Source organism: Giraffa tippelskirchi, chromosome 10 (assembly GCF_054371585.1).
Source record: "Giraffa tippelskirchi isolate mGirTip1 chromosome 10, T2T-mGirTip1v1.2.pri, whole genome shotgun sequence".
Lineage (NCBI taxonomy): Eukaryota > Metazoa > Chordata > Mammalia > Artiodactyla > Giraffidae > Giraffa > Giraffa tippelskirchi.
Window position 1 is genome coordinate 118,443,114 of NC_137284.1, and position 17,899 is coordinate 118,461,012.

Here is a 17,899-nt window from a genome sequence, read left to right on the forward strand (position 1 = left end):
CTTTGAAAAAGTATTCTGTTTCCCTCCTTAAATACTTAGCCTGAGAACAGTGATTTGACTACAATCTCCTCTGAACATGTTCCCTTTCAAAAAGGAAACTAATGATCGTTAACGGTCTTGGCCCTTGTTCTGTAGGTGGGAAATAGTCTACCACAATGTAATTGCCTATTTTGCCTTTCCTGGAAAATGTCTTTTTATACTTGATTTGGGAAATGAAAGCAGATTAAATGACACATATTTCAGGCAGTTTAAAATCATTTTATATGGGTTAAGAGGGCTATTCTTCAAATATACTCTTAAATCAGAATTAAGCCCCAAACTTCAATATGCTCATTTGATTGTGGCTGTATTTCAATTTGTTCATTATCATTAGGCTTCCCTGGTGGCTGACATGGTAAAAGAATCTACCTGCAATGTGGGAGATCTGGGTTCAATCTCTGGGTTGGGAAGATCCCCTGGAGGAGGGCATGTCAACCCACTGCAGTATTCTTGCCTGGAGAATCCTCATGGACAGAGGGGCCTAGCGGGATATAATCCATGGGGTTGCAAAGAGTTGGACACAACTGAGCAACTAAGCACAATGGCATATTCTGAAGTAGTGATCCAAACAGGTAATGAGTAGCATCCAGACTTCACATAAGCCAATTGTTTTAGAGACAAGATTAATGAAAAGAAGTTGTAGGCCAAACCTCCATCCTGAATTTAAGTCCCTGACCCATTCTTGTCATCCTGGATACAATATAGAAATCAGTTGGATAAATATCTCCATGAGAGAAAAAAATGAATTAAGAATTCCATTTAGAGCTTTGAACTAAATCTTACACAATAACAGATTTCTTGACTGAAATAAGCTCATTTTACCCAGTGTATTTCATCACACCAATTTTCAGGAATAAGAGTAGTTATGTTTTATAAGTGAGAGAGCTGGTGACATTGCATGGAGGAAAGTGCATTGCATAACTTTCTCTCCCTTTATACCCATCAGTCCTGGGTGTTCATTGGAAGGATTGATGTTGAAGCTGAAATTCCAATACTTTGGCCACCTGATGCGAAGAGCTGACTCATTGGAAAAGACCCTGATGCTGGGAAAGATTGAGGGCAGGAGGAGAAGGGGACGACAGAGGATGAGATGGCTGGATGGCATCATCGACTCGATGGACATGGGTTTGGGTGGACTCCAGGAGTTGGTGATGGACAGGGAGGCCTGGTGTGCTGCGGTTCATGGGGTCTCAAAGAGTCGGACACGACTGAGTGACTGAACTGAACTGAACTGAACTGAACTGATATATTGCACAGTATCCTCCATTTATGTTTTCACAGGCACAGAGATGATTGCAATTACATACCCACGGTGGTCCTGGTTAGGACTGGGGTCCAGCTTTGCAGTACAATTCTGTAGTGATTGTGACAAGCTTTGATAAATAACCCAGTTGACAACTAAATTGATCTTGGAGCAGAGAAGAGAATTGATGGAGAAGGTGCTTCGCTATTCAGAAAGTCACCTCTGTACCCTGGACAGAGTTTAATAATGAAGCTTTTGGATGGAAAAAAGATACATTACTTATTCATAGCATCCTTTCTGTTTTGCTTCTTTGTCCACAGAGACTGAAAGAATTAAAGCAACGTGAATTTGCTCGAAATGTAGCTTCCAAGTCATGGAAAGATGAAAAGAAACAAGAAAAAGCACTTAAGCGACTTCATCAGCTGGCTGAGTTAAGGCAACAGTCTGAATGGTAAGAATTCAAGGTGCCTCAGGAAGGCAATGGCACCCCACTCCAGTACTCTTGCCTGGAAAATCCCATGGACGGAGGAGCCTGTAGGCTACAGTCCATGGGGTCGCTAAGAGTCGGACACGACTGAGCAACTTCACTTTCACTTTTCCCTTTCATGCACTGGAGAAGGAAATGGCAACCCACTCCAGTATTCTCACCTGGAGAATCCTAGGGATGGCGGAGCCTGGTGGGCTGCCGTCTGTGGGGTCACACAGAGTCGGACACGACTGAAGCGACTTAGCAGCAGCAGCAGGTGGTTCATAACTCTCTTCAGCTTCTCAGGAAATTTCAGTGATATATTTTTTTGGTTCTCTAAACAATGTAAACAAATTATAATTAATCAACAGATATATCTGAAGGTATATATTTCTAATAGATAAAGGGTTATAAATCAATGAGTTTGACATCTATGTTTTTTCTTGCCTAATATTGTTAATGTGTTCTTTAATGAAACAATCCAAGAATGATTCTAATATACAGGCATTTATTCTATCCAGGTGATTTATATGTATCTTATATATCTCTATAGTGCTTCACAGTTATTTTGTCTTGTAATATTAATTTTAAAAAAATCATAAGTAACAATGCATCTTCTGGGAGAGGAAATAAATCTGTGCATTCCTCTGTACACACCTGAAACTAAAATAAATGGTACTATCATTGTGGATGACAAACAAGATGTAATTAATGCAGTTAAATTTACCACATGGTGCCATTTAAATTGATACTTGCAACAAGCATTACACTAATACATTCTTGTAGCTGAAAAATAGCAGTTTTACATGAGCTTGGAACTCCTGAATGTTTTGTAGTAAGGAGATTGTTACCTGGAGCTCAATTACATTTGCAGATTGTGATTTGTGTTCATATGAATCATAATGTAGAACACTAATGTAGCTAATTAATGTAGCTGACAGCAAGCTGGTGAATTCTAACATTTGTAGTTCTGTGCCAAAATTTAAACTCCTATTGTTTAAATGAAAAACAATATACAGTAAGCTTGGGAGTGAATGACTCAATTATAGTAGCATAAAATATTGGACCTCATATTTACTTTTAAGAAAATATTTTTTAGGATCAACTTTGAATTAAGTTGCAGTTAGCAGTCACCTTGAAAGTACTCAAGTATTTTTGTCACTATTTAGAATATTTTAATTTGCTTATAAAGATATAAAAAATATAACATGAAAAAATAAGTGAGAAATTTGGTATAAAGAAAAAAAATAATAAAGGTTAGAAGACCATGTGTCCAGAAGTGAGGTTAATTCAAAAATGCATGTTTTTAGGGCACATGCGATCACAGAAACAGGACATATAACTGGTACTGAACATATTACTTGTCAACACAATAAAGACGTTAAAATATATATTCAAACATATTGCCAACAAGATATCAGACAGGATATCTTGTCAAAGCAGGGCTTAGAAGGAAAAGTCTAACGGTCATTAGGATGGTATGCAGGAGATAATTGAGGGAATGTGTTAATTCCTAGATGATTAATTATGAGGTACAAAAAGTCAAATTAGTAAATCAGGGCAAGTCTCACTGTAAAGAGACCCTTTAGATAGGTTCTTTTTCTTTTTTAATTCTATTATTCTTTGAATTGAAGTGTAATTGTTTTACAATATTGTGTTGTTGTTGTCGGGGAGGCAGTGTTGTCGATCGCTAAGTGGTGTCAGACTCTGTGTGAGCCCGTGGACTGCAGCGCTCCAGTCTCCCCTGTCCCCCACTGTCTCCTGGAGTTTGCTCGAATTCATGTGCATTGCGTCGGTGATGTCTTCCTACCATCTCATCCTCTGTTGTCCCCTTCTCCTTTTGCCTTCAGTCTTTCTCAGCACCAGGGTGTTTTCCAGTGAGTCAGCTCTTTACCTCAGGTGGCTAAAGTACTGGAGTTTCAGCTTTAAAGTCACACAACAACAAAAAAATCCGAGTAGTCTTAATATACAGAATTTTGATTCCTTTGTTATTATGAAAGTTGTCACACTTCTACATTTCTCCTCACTCATTCCATATTTTCTTTTGGAAGAAGTAGACAAAGGATCAGAGGAGCCTTGATGGTGAGGACAATGATGGTGATGATGCTTTTATTTAAAAGTTCTAAGTATACAGAGTTATCTAGGAAGTGTCTTGAAAATTAAAATAAATGATAAACTCTATTGGAGTTAAGCTGCCTTTGGAAATCTTAATAACTAAACAAAAACAAACCTAGGCATTTTCTTCCATAGAGTATTTAGGCTCTCTGGGTCACAATCTGATCATATTGTTAGGAAATGATAGATATTCAGCTTCCCAGATACAGAACTTGGAACTAGGAAAATTACTTCATTTTTTTTTTCTGTTACCCACCATCTGCCCTCCAGACAATTGTTCTCTCAGATTAGTAGCCACTTGCCCTAAGGGAAGTCTGTTCATAGCATTATTAAATATTTTCATTTTTGGCAACTGAATTGACAAGTGAAAAAAGTCATCTGTGTTACTTTTCCTCGGATAACCTTCTTTGTCCTTTGTTCTCATAATGAGGGCTTCTGAGTAAGATGACATAGATAACAGAATTCTTCCATGACCCTACGGAGAGGAGAGGTGAATTTACAGGTAGTAAGAATATTTGAATAAGATTAATTTTAAAAAAATGATGGCAGAAAATTGTTAATGGATCTTATAAAGGGCAATCAACCTTAGCCACCTCTTAGGTAGATCAACATAACATGATTCTTCAGTAAAACTAGTTCTCTTATTGGGAGAGGAAAGAGATTCACTCTCTTCATAAATTTCTATATGTATAAGTCTAATGCATCTTGATATGGACATTTTTTTCAAATTTTAAAAGTTGTGACTATTGCTTCTGAGAGTATGACATTCTTTATATAAGAGCTGGATAATGTGGAACATTAGGAAATTACATCACTTAAAGAAATTATGTTATTTTGATATGCTTTGCTTCCTATTTGAAAAGTGTACTTTTTGCCCAGGAGAGAATTAAATTATGTGTGTGTTGAGTTACCAAGCATTGGATTTGGGAGAACTATTGAAATGGACAATCCATTAATAAGAACTAAAGGGTAACTAATGTCATTTCAAAATTATAAGTAAAAATAATTAGGTAAAAATACAGAAACAAACTAAAAATTATTCTAGAGGAGAGAGTGAAATTGTAAATGGGAGTATGACAGCAAAGATTAAGCCTTTATGTCACAAGGCATAAACTTGAATTAAAATGATAAAATTTAAAATATCACAAAGATAAAAACCTAGAATCTTCAAAAGTAATAAAAATAAATTAGATTTAAGGCATAGGAAATTAAATTTTGTAAAGCAATGAGATAAAAAGTTTAAAGTATAAATATAAGAAATAGATATGAATAATGAGGATGAAATATTAACACTGTAAAAATATAATCATAAATGTATATTAATTTGTAAAGTGAGAACAGAATAAGGACAAGAGCAGAATGTAACACATAAGAGTAATGAAGTTTAAACATATTTGGAATACTACAAAAGGAAGAAGCTTTTACACATATTAGAAAGATAAATGGTGAAGTGAAACAGCAATATGGAAAAGAATATTTAGACTAACACAAAGTAAAGAAAGAAAATGCATAAAACAGTGCCAGAATAATAAGCAAGACCATTATTAAGGAAAAAGAGAGTATAAAAAATAGTCCAATATGTACATCATAATGGAATAATTCAAGAAAGGAGATCAAAGTGATGAATAAGAGAAAAGTTTTCATTATGCAATAGTTACTGTAAGGAGCAGACACTTTAAATTTTTTTCCAAATTTAGTTTTCTACAATATTCAAGAATACACCTCTAAAGCTATAGGCATTATTAGTTCATGGAAAAAGAGCCATCTGAAATTATTAAAGACTAGTGACTAAAATTATTGTTTATAAATCAAAACCCATATAGATATAATAAACAACAGATTGGACATTGAAAAATATTGAATCTATAAAATAGAAATTAAAAACAAATTCTTTCTCTGAACTAGAACAAGCGACTAAAAGAACTAGAGTGTTAATATTAGTAATAAGACCAAAGCATATAGTCATAAGAGCAAATAAATTTAATGTATAAATTATAGGATAAGATACTAGGACAGGGAAGGGCAATAATCAGATAAATCAGAGAAGAAAATGTACCTGAGCTGAAGAAAGTTAGATTGAAAGTTCCTAGAAATGCTGGCAAAAATTAACCAAAAGAAATCAATTTGTAACTATAGCTTGGTAAAGTAAAATATACACATAATTATTTGTATGTATTAAGTATAACAAAATACATATACATATATGTATATGTGAGTGTGAAAGTGAAAGTCGCTCAGTCGTGTTCAACTCTTTGTGACCCTGTGGGCTGTAGTCCATGGAATTCTCCAGACCAGAATGCTGGAGTGGGTAACCCTTCCCTTCTCCAGCGGATCTTCCAAGATAGGAATCAAACTGGGGTCTCCTGCATTGCAGGTATATGCTTTACCAACTGAGCTATCAGGGAAGCCCTACATATATGTATATGTATATATAATAAAATATATACATGTAAATTATGTATATATACATAGTTCATTGTTTGAAATAAATATAACAAAATATATTATGTATACATAAAAAGGAAAATTTATAAAATCATGCAAATACACAAGTGGATTTGTTTCAATATGAATAAAAGTAGGCTAATTAAATATGTCTCTGTAATATTAAACATATAAAGACAGTGAAGGAAATCAATGAAATTTGGTGAATACAAGGAATGTCATGACACCAGAGTTCTATGGCAGTTGATCAAATAGTTAAGCAAAAGCAGTAAGAAAGAATTTGTCAGAACAAAGGCTAGGAAAGGACTCCTCCCCATTAAAATTTATGCTATATGTGAAAAAGATATCTGTTATTTTAGTACTATTTTCTCAAGCCATAAATGACTGCATAAAAATGAAGTAAAAATCTAAAATAGGAAAAGGACAACAAAGTATGTCCAAAAATAGGGAGGGAAAATAAAAAAGGAAAATAAAGCCAGGTCAAACCCAACAAGCAAAGCAGCTGAAAGCAAGTCAGCTCAAAGCAAGAAAAAGGAAAACCAAGCCAGCTCACAGTGATGCAATTTGTATTGCTTCCCCCTGCAATAAGATTTGTTTTGTAGTAGGTGTTTCACAGAACATTAGAGAAAATTTTACTCTAAAGAGTTTCATCTAGTTTATGTATCACCCTTTCCAGTTTCTGATTGAATTGCTAGTCAAACTCAAAAGAATAATCTTTAAAAATCTGTTAAAAGATAAAACATATATATGCAAAAAAGATAAAAGGAAAATATTTTAATGAGTAAGAAGCTAAAAAAAGGGTTTCAGACTAATTGAAGACATTGAGGTGGAATGTAAAAATGTGTGTTACTTGCTTAGAATTGATCAAATTAGTGACAAGTCATAAAGACAGAACTAATCACCCTGTTTCATAAGAAAACAAACATGAAGGGATTTTAAGACTGAGAAAACAAAAATTATATAGTGCTTGAATTTGGCATCACCAACTCGATGAACATGAGTTTGAGAAGCTCTGGGAGTTGGATGGACAGGGAAGCCTGCCCTGATGCAGTCCATGGGGTCGCAAAGAGTCGGACATGACTGAGCGACTGAACTGAACCGAACTTTAAACTAAAAAAGTGAATAAAAAAGATATGTTTATGTTTTGGAAGTGACTTTCAGTTCCATTTTTTTCCTATTTAGGTGAAGGCACTGATTGGAAAACTCTTTGCAAAATAAAGTGAAATCTATATTCCAAAGAATTAGTAGTCTCTGGGGGACATATTGTGGTGTAAATACAATGCTTTCTTTTCTTTAGCATCACTAGCATAAGATATTAACTTGCTATTGCTTTTTGCTAATTTCAAAAAAAACGACTTAAGCAAAGCATTTTAGAAATAGCAACTATAAAACATAGAGATACTAAGTTACATAAATGCAGTGAAATTGTTATATTGCAATAGACATAGTTAAAAAATAGTATCAGAACCCATCATCATACACTATGAAATGTTCATCTATAGATAAGATTTCAAATCTGATGTCTTAATCATTTAAATATTTGTTTTATTTACAGTGTTTCTGGAAATGGACCAGCATACAAAGCCCCCAAAGTAGCTATAGAAAAACAACTTCAGCAAGGAATTTTCCCAGTTAAGAATGGCAGAAAGGTATCATGCATGAAGAATGCTCTTCTCCTTAAAGGAAAGAATCTCTCCAGAAGCATTGCCGATAAGCAGCGGTCCACCACAGCAAATCGACACCAGTTGCAAACAGACCAACGTCGTTTGTTTGGAAATAGGGTACCACAAACATCCTCAGATCTCAGCAATGCAAATCATAGGACGGGAGTGTCATTTTCTTTTTCCAAAAAAGTGCATCTAAAATTAGAATCTTCAGCATCAGTTTTCAGTGAGAACACAGAAGAAACCCACGATTGTAACAAGTCACCCATCTATAAAACAAAATCAACTGCAGAGAAATGCATGCGCTGCAGGTTTGCAGATGAAGGTACACATCTCACTAAGGAAAAAGATGTAAACATCTCATCAAACCATCTGGAAAGTATTTTACACAATACCCTCTCCATAAACTCTCAAATTTTGCAAGACAAGAATGACTTTGTTGATGAAAGGCTGGAAAATTCGATTGACATTCATGCTTCATTCAGTAAATCTAACATTCATCTTTCAGGTGTGGATTTTACTCCTTCCAGCAGAGCAAAGGAAACTAGAAATACATTGAAGGACACTTCAGAAAACCACATTAATCACTCATGCCAAGCCAATGTTTCCTCTAGCCCAACAAACATTTACAAGCATAGTGATGCCAGGATATTTGAATGTCTGGATGGATTTCCATCAATACAGCCAAGCGAACAAAGCAGTTCAGTTCATCTGAATCCCAGCTCCAGAAAGGAGAAGAGAGAAAAATCATTAGATAAAACAGAAAGAGTTAGCAGAAATGCACAAAGTTTTATAAGAGAAGCATATCCCCATGATGTGAAGTCCAAAACATTGCCTTTTCTCCATGTAAAAAGCAAGGATGGCCATACCACTCTCCAATGGCCAACAGAACTTCTTCTCTTTACAAAAACAGAGCCCTGTATCTCTTATGGCTGCAACCCATTATATTTTGATTTTAAGCTTTCTCGAAACACAAAGGATGGCCGTGATCCAGAGGATTTAAAAACAGAATTGCAGAAAGAGCACTCAGAAATGAAGACTACAATGGAGAACCAAGTCTCAGGTTTAATTAAAGACCAACAAAAATTGATCCAAGAAGATAATCAGTCTCTGAAACCAAAGATGAGGATAGCTAATCCAGATTGGGAGAATTTCCAGAGGAAATATAATTTGGACTGCAACAATTCTGAGCCCAGTATGAGTGAACGTAATTTTAGTGCAAGCGATTTGGAAATGAAAAATCCTGAAGTGCCTTCTTACCTTGATATCTCTCTAAAGACTTGTGTAGGAAACAATAAAAATGGTAATAATGAACTTCAAGAACCTTCAAGGGCTCATTGGCAAAGCTGCCAAAGGGTAATTCTAAATGATGCAAATGAAGGCCTATCTTTTTCTCCTTGCATCTCTAGAACGAAAAAGCATAAACTGATTTCTTGTGATCCTCATCTGGATGTTGAAGAACGGAATCAGTTCACCTGGAAGTCTAGTCCTTACACAATAAGGGACCACAGTGACCATGGGAAGGATTTCAGTGTAATTTTGAATAGTAACTATATCAGTATGACCAGCGGGGTTTCTGGTTGTGGAAGAGCAAGTTACAAGATAAGTTCTCCAAAGGTGTCTCTGAATAGATGTTCTAGCCCTTCAGACACATCCCACATCAGTACATCCAGCTTGAGAAGTTCTTATTCCAATCATGGGTCCAGTGGACATGGTAGAGGTAATTTGCTCTACTTTTGCAAACGAGAACATAACTCAGTTGAAAGGCACAAATGGAAACGGCGAAAACACAGTTGTCTCTGCTTGTCTGATGAGCTAGCAAAGAGTGACTGCCCACAGTCTGAAACTGAGAGAGGCAGAAGCTGCAAATTGTGGGAATCAATTAAAAATGAAAAATATTCAAAACATGCTTATGGTCATTGCAGAGAAAAACATAAACTGGGCAAAAATCAACAATTTTCAGGGCCAAAAGCCGAAAGAATCACCCAGTGTGATTCTAGCTCACAGGTTTCTTGTGCTGGAAACAGTGAAAATCCACCTAATTGCCAGGGACCTCAGCACAGCAGATTGGGCTCTCACTCAAGAGAGAAAATGTGTTACTTAAATAAAAGTAAAAGGAATCAACAGTCTTTGGACAGCCCTCATATTTGTGATCTGGGAAAAGTAAAACCCATGCAATGTAACTCTAGGAATATCAGCTACCTTCTAAGGAACTGTTCAAGAAGCCCTTCAGATACCACTGAGTTGAACCCTATAGAAGGAGAGAGGACCTCCCTGACAGCCAAAAGCCTTTTAGAAAGAGTACAAGCCAAGAAATGTCAGGAACAATCAATTCATTTTGAGATCTCATCAAACAGCTGTAAAAATGAATCAGAGGCTCTTTCACAAATCCAACGTGTAATTCCATTTACACCACCAGGCTGTAACAGACTTTCACTGCCTTTGCCTGAAAAAACACCAAACACAAGTAGAAGAAGAAAGGATAAAGGCAGTGCAATGCAAAGAGCTATTGACAAAAACAAAGTCAAAAGTTCCCCGACACATGATTTTACTGTTTTAGTGGGCACTGATTGTGATAATCATTTTTCTAAAGGTATAGCAGAGTCTCACTCACCAAACATGAAAAAGAACCCAACAACAAAAGAACAACCAAAATCATTAATTAGTGAAGTCCAACCTTCTATCCAAAACTGTGACCCAGTACCAAATGGTTTCCCTGGTGCTTTTCCATCTAATAGATATAGTGGTATTACTGATTCAATGGAGACCAAAGAGAACAATATAAATCTAGACTTACAGGATGGAAGCATGCAAATAAATCAGATAGAGGGGAATATAAACTCTTACTATGACAGAACTATGCAGAAGCATGACAAAGTAGCAGATGACTTAGAAGTGTGTCATAAATCTCTCTCTCCTCCGTTAATTCAACAGCCCATAACATTTTCTCCTGATGAAATAGATAAATATAAGCTCCTACAGCTACAAGCCCAGCAGCATATGCAGAAACAGCTCCTATCAAAGCATCTTCGAGTTTTGCCTGCTGCAGGCCCCACCGCTTTTTCTTCGACCTCCACTGTACAGACAGTTCCAGGTCACCAGCAGGCTTCTATCACCACCATCCACAACACATTCCTGCAGCATATTGTTTCTGCTTCCATAAATGCCCACAGCAGTCACCTCCCTATAGCTCATCTACATCCTCTTTCCCAGCCGCGTTTTAACCCATTCACATTTTCACCTTTGACCCCAACCATCATCCCTGCACACCCCACTTTCTTAGCAGGTCATCCCCTGCATTTAGTCACCACTGCTCCCTTCCACCCATCTCACATAACATTTCAGCCCTTGCCCCCTGCAGCATTTATCCCCACCTTGTTTGGCCCTCACTTCAACCCAGCCACAACTTCTATCATCCACTTAAATCCTCTAATTCAACCAGTGTTTCAAGGTCAAGATCTTTGCCATCATTCTTGCTCCAGTCAGATGCAACCATTAAATGGAGTGAAAGAGGCCTTAAATGTGTCATCTCACTTGAACTAAAAGCCTTTCTTCTGGATAAATAAAAAAAATTATCAGTACCTACAAAAGGATGTATTTAAAGTGGTCTGATTACTATTATATTTAAAAGAGTGGTGCCAATGCAAAATGTGACCAATATAGAAATGTAAACTGAATTGCCAATATTGTAATAGAAGCATTTTAAGACTCTCTTTTAATTTGCTAAAAATAATTAGACAAATTTAAAGTAATTTGATGGAAAGGCAGAGGGGTATTTTTGTGAGTTCTCATGTAATGTAAAAAAACAAAAAATTTAGACATTAATATTAAAAAATTAAATGGAACATAATACTCTATCTTCTAGGTGTTCGTTGAACGAGTGAGTGAATGAATGAATGCCCATTTGGTTTTATTCATCAGGTAATAATAAAAGGTCAGTGAAACAAACTAATTATGTGGTAAAAATAGTTCCTATGGTTCACTATTTACTAAGCTTTCAATCAATGTAATCTGTTTCAAGCAATATAAACTATATTTTCATAGGAAATGAGAGATGGCAAGAAATTTTCTAACTAATTCAGATTAAAAATTACTCTTCAATGCAAAACAATCTTATCCACATTGTATAGCTGAGCTTGTGTGGAAAATTGAGTTATCTTCATTTCACTCACTTCTATGTTAAGAGAATTCTTTATGTAAGAATCACCAATATCTAAAATTAAGAATATCTAATTTTTGTATAAGAAAACACATATTTGCAATCTTTAGTATTCGATCATGCAAAATAAAACTAAAAATATACTAGGAATAATATTTTAATACATTGGTCAAACTTTCAAATATTATTGGGATTAAAATATTAAGTTTTCTTTATTCTCAGAAATCTGTGTTCAGCCAACATATGTATATTAATTATATATACACAGAGAGAAAGGTTTGAAAATGTCAAAAGTCTTACCTAATGTTTATTGAGAAAACTTTAAAGTATTTGGTGTGTTTTGTTCAATTTTATTAGAAATTAATAAAATACAGTGAATTATGATTAATAAAATCATAATGATTAATAAAATGATTAATAAAATCATTCCTGTAACTTTGCAAACAATTTTAAACATTCATTCAAAATACTTTCTGACCCACAGAATTTGCATTTCTTATATCTATATTTCTGACTGGCCCTTCAGTTCAGTTTATTATTTTATATTCTTAAAAGCATAAAAAGCTTGTGTGACTAGATAGCCTCCATAAGCACAAGTTTCAGAGAAATTCAAATTAAACAAAAATGGAGGTAATCGGACATCACCACTGTGTGTATGATGATGCAAACTCCTCTATCACTAAAACATGAGAATGATGGCTTATTCAGCCTTGACTTCACAGGTAAGAGAGCTGTCCTTACAGAAGCTCTATTTATCAAGAGAGTCAGGCTGAGCACTAGACCCTCATTATCTCATTTAATCTTCACAAATGTATTTTGAGATCAATATTATCATTCCTCTGTACAGATGAGGAAAAATGAAGTTGAAGGTTGAGTCCTTAACACTTGCAAACAATAAATGATGCTGGTAAGGGAGAGATAGAGAATAAATTGAATTAAAAATTTTAGCGTAAGGAAGTGACATAGTTTCCTAGATACCACCAGAAACTTGTGGGATGGAAGTTTTGACTGGAGTATGCAGTGAAGAAGCCTATTTTATCTAAAAGAAATAGAAAAAAAAAATGGAAAAAATCATCAAATATCAAAAAATTCCATACTTGTGTGGAACTCCATAAAAGTTATTATGAAAGACCATTGATAAACATGAATGATTTAAAAAAAAAAAAAGACAAATGACCCAGCACATAAAAAGAAAACTAAAGTGAATGACTGTTTCCTAAAACAGTTTACAAAGTTGACATAGAGCCAAGACAGAATAATTACAGGAACTCACCAGGAGTCTTATCATGAAAAAGACAGCACCTGATTAATATTTATAATTGTCTTGATGACAATTTAATATCTCAGAAGCTTAGAACAGAGAACCTTTACTTGGTCACTTAATTTTGACTAACAAGGGTAGACTGATAAGAATTGATGGCATGGAAATGACTATCTTATATTATCAATGATGAAAATGTTCATTGGATATACTTACTCTCTTGTACTGTGGGAAGACAGACTTTGCAATCTAAATAAAAGATAACTTGTACTCCACATAGGAAATTATAAAAGCTGTAGCATCACATGAGCAAATCTACCATTATAAAAGATTTCAGTGAGAAGAAAAATGTAGTCCTTTAAACATCCCAATATAAACTGCATAAGAAAAACATTCAGAGTAACTGAAGAATTCATGTACATTCATAAACAGTAAGAAAATAGACATAAATGAAAAATGAACAGAGACCAAGTTAACACCTTTTAGGTAACCCAAATACTGGGAAAATCAAAACAAATTGCTTTTTTAACTTTGATGCATGAAGAGATGATCTAATAATAATAATGTTACTTCAATCTGATTTTGTTTTGCTTTCCTTATTAAGGAGAAATATTCTTTAAAGTGGAAATTGTAGAATGAACATGGATAGGAAATTTGGGACATACAGAGAAAATTATTTCCTGGCCACTTCAAATGAGTTTGAACCTTCATATTTAGGAGAATTTTACAGAGTATATTAAAATTACCTAAAGAAAGTCTCATGATATCAATTGTTCTTGAGGAAATAGGCAGACTAGAAGAGAAATTAGAACAAGCATCTCTGCTTTAATAAAATAAAGAATATTTAATGTAGATATTAGTGATTTAGTTCAGTCAGTTCAGTTGCTCAGTCACGTCTGACTCTTTGTGACCCCATGGATGGCAAGACACCAGGCTACCCTATCCATCACCAACATCCAGAGTTTACTTAACCTCATGTATATTGCGGAGAAGGCAATGGCACCCCACTCCAGTACCCTTGCCTGGAAAATCCCAAGGACAGAGGAGCCTGGTAGGCTAGAGTCCATGGGGTCGCTAGAAGTCGGGCACGACTGAGCAACTTCACTTCCACTTTTCCCTTTCACGCACTGGAGAAGGAAATGGCAACCCACTCCAGTATTCTTGCCTGGAGAATCCCAGGGATGGGGGAGCCTGGTGGGCTGCCGTCTATGGGGTCGCACAGAGTCGGACATGACTGAATCGACTTAGCAGCAGCAGCAGCAGCATGTATATTGAGTCGGTAATGTCATCCAACCATCTCATCCTCTGTTATCCCCTTCTCCCACCTTCAGTCTTCCCCAGCATCGGGGTCTTTTCCAATGAGTCAGTTCTTCGCATCAAGTTGCTAAAGTGTTAGAGATTCAGCTTCAGCATCAGTCCTTCCAATGAATATTCAGGACTGATCTCCTTTAGGATTGACTGGTTGGATCTCCTTGCAGTCCAAGGGACTCTCAAGAGTCTTCTCCAACACCACAGTTCAAAAGCATCAATTCTTCAGTGCTCAGCTTTATGCTCCAAATCTCACATCCATACATGTCTACTGGAAAAACCATAGGTTTGACTCAATGGACTTTTGTCGGCAAAATAATGTCTTTGCTTTTTAATATGCTGTCTAGGTTGGTCAAAACTTTTCTTACAAGGAGCAATTGTCTTAATTTCATGGCTGCAGTCACCATCTGCAGTGATTTTGTATCCCCCCAAAATAAAGTCTGTCACTGTTTTCACTATTTCCCCATATATTTGCCATTAAGTGATGGGACCAGATGTCATGTTTTTAATTTTCTGGATGTTGAGTTTTAAGCCAACTATTTTACTCTCCTCTCTCACTTTCATCAAGGGGATCTTTAGTTCTTCGCTTTCTGCCATAAGGGTGGTGTCATCTGCATATCTGAGGTTGTTGATATTTCTTCTGGCAATCTTGATTCCAGCTTGTGTTTCATCCAACGCAGCATTTCTCATGATGTACTCTGCATATGAGTTAAATAAGCAGGGTGACAATATACAGCCTTGACGCACTCCTTTCCCGATTTGGAACCAGTCTCTTGTTCCATGTCTAGTTCTAACTGTTGCTTCCTGAACCGCACACAGATTTCTCAGGAGGCAGGTCAGGTGGTCTGGTATTCCCATCTCTCTAAGAATTTTCCAAGTTTGTTGTGATCCACACAGTCAAAGGCTTTGGCCTAGTCAATAGAGCAGAAGTAGATGTTCTTCTGGAACTCTCCTGCTTTTTCAATGATCCAGTGGATGTTGGCAGTTTGATCTCTTCTTCCTCTGCCTTTTCTAAATCCATTTTGAACCTCTGGAATTTCATGGTTCACATACTGTTGAAGCCTGGCTTGGAGCATCTTGAGCACTACTTTACTAGCATGTGAGATGACTGCAATTGTGTGGTGGTTTGAGCATTCTTTGGCATTGCCTTTTTTTGGGATTGGAATGATGACTGAACTTTTCCAGTCCTGAGGCCACTGCTGAGTTTTCAAAATTTGCTGACATATTGAGCACAGCACTTTCACAGCATCATCTTTTAGGATTTGAAATAGCTCAACTAGAATTTCATCTCCTCCACTAGCTTTGTTCATAGTGATGATTCCTAAGACCCACTTGACTTCACATTCCAGGATGTCTGGCTCTAGGTGAGAGATCATACCATCTTGATCATCTGGATCATGAAGATCTTTTTTGTACAGTTCTTCTGTGTATTCTTGCCACCTCTTCTTAACATCTTCTGCTTCTGTTAGGTCCATACCATTTCTGTCCTTTATTGTGCCCATCTTTGCATGAAATGTTCCTTTGGTATCTCTAATTTTCTTGAAGAGATCTCTACTCTTTCCATTCTCCTGTTTTCCTCTATTTCTTTGCATTGATCACTGAGAAAGGCTTTCTTATCTCTCGTTGCTATTCTTAGGAACTCTGCATTCAAATGAGTATGTCTTTCCTTTTCTCTTTTTCCTTTCGCTTCTCTTTTCTCAGGTGTATGTAAGGCCTTCTCAGACAACCATTTTTCTTTTTGCATTTCTTTTTCTTGGGGATGGTTTTGATCCCTGTCTCCTGTACAATGTTACGAACTTCTGTCCATAGTTCTTCAGGCACTCTGTCTACCAGATCTAATCCCTTGAATCTATTTGTCATTTCCACTGTATAATTGTAAGGGATTTGATTTAGGTCATACCTGAATGGTCTAGGGGTTTCCCTACTTTCTTCAATTTCAGTCTGAATTTGGCAATAAGGAGTTCATGATCTGAGCCACAGTCAGCTCCCGGTCTTGTTTTTGCTGACTGTATAGAGCTTCTCCATCTTTGGCTGCAAAGAATATAATCAATCTGATTTTGGTATTGACCATCTGGGGATGTCCATGTGTAGAGTCTTCTCTTGTGTTGTTGGAAGAGGGTGTTTGCTATGACCAGTGTGTCCTCTTGGTAAAACTCCATTAGCCTTTGCTCTTCTTCATTTTGTACTCCAATACCAAATTTGCCTGTTACTCCAGGTATTTAAAGTTAGCATATTATAGATAAAATTTTAAGCAGAATATTTAATGATGGTCTTTAATTAAAAGACAGTTACTAGTAACTCTAACAGGCACACTAAAACCAAATAGTATGAAAGCAAAAGTATTTTTTCTCATGTATTCACTTTATTTTATTTCTTATTCAACAAATATGTACTAAGGACCATGTGCTAGGCAGTAATCTGACTGTTGTGGGTATAATAATAATCAAAACTAAAAATAATGCCATAATGTAATTCTAACTGAGTTATAGAAATAAAACCAGAACAGACAACTAAATTAATATAATACTATGGTAGATGATGATAAATACTACTGAGGAAAATAAATAGGGAAAGTAGTTAAAGATGCTTGGTCAGGAGTAGTAGCTAAAATACAATTTTAGGTAGGTTAGTCAGAGGAAGCTGTACTGTGACAGTGATATTTTACCAATAACCTGAAGGAAGTGGGCATTCTAGGCTAAGATCAGGTTTCAACAACTCTTTGTGTGTGCTCATCAAACTTAAACTATGAGAAAACTGTGACTAGAAAACAGGGTTTCAGAGAATTATGCGAGATAAGATTAGAGAAGTAATTTTGGGGCAAAATCATGTGGGAATCACATCAACCATTATAATGACTGGCTTTTACTGTGAGATGAGAAGCTATTGGATAATTTTAGCAGATGAACAACATGGTTCTTACTAGATTTTAGCAGGCTCATTCACCTATTGCACTGTGAATAGTTGCTGGGGAAGTGAATTTGGAGAACAGAGACCAATAAGTAGATTGCAGGTCAGGAAGATTCCCTGGAGAAGGAAATGGCAACCCACTCCAGTATTCTTGCCTGGAAAATTCCATGGACAGAAGAGCCTGGAGGTCTACAGTCCATGGGGTCACAAAGAGTTGAACATGACTGAGTGCCTAATACTTTCATTTTTTGAGTGTTTCTGGCAAGAGAATGCAATGACTTGCTCATTGTTA

At 36.1% G+C, this 17,899-nt stretch overlaps 1 protein-coding gene across 13 annotated transcripts in view; it reads left to right on the forward strand.

The window, feature by feature from the left end:
- The window catches only part of ZNF804B (zinc finger protein 804B), an 889,892-nt gene extending 878,330 nt beyond the window's left edge, over positions 1 to 11,562 (forward strand). For 11 of the 13 annotated variants that reach the window (XM_081533981.1, XM_081533982.1, XM_081533984.1 and 8 more), the window contains 2 exons: positions 1,603 to 1,733; positions 7,864 to 11,562. In XM_081533981.1, coding sequence (XP_081390107.1) covers positions 7,967 to 11,515 — 3,549 coding nt within the window. In that variant the 5' untranslated portion in view covers positions 1,603 to 1,733; positions 7,864 to 7,966 and the 3' untranslated portion in view covers positions 11,516 to 11,562. Of the gene's footprint in view, positions 1 to 1,320; positions 1,479 to 1,602; positions 1,734 to 7,863 lie in introns of all 13 variants that reach the window. The other 2 variants (XM_081533979.1, XM_081533980.1) reach the window with 1 other exon arrangement.
- Positions 11,563 to 17,899: the final 6,337 nt, after the last annotated feature.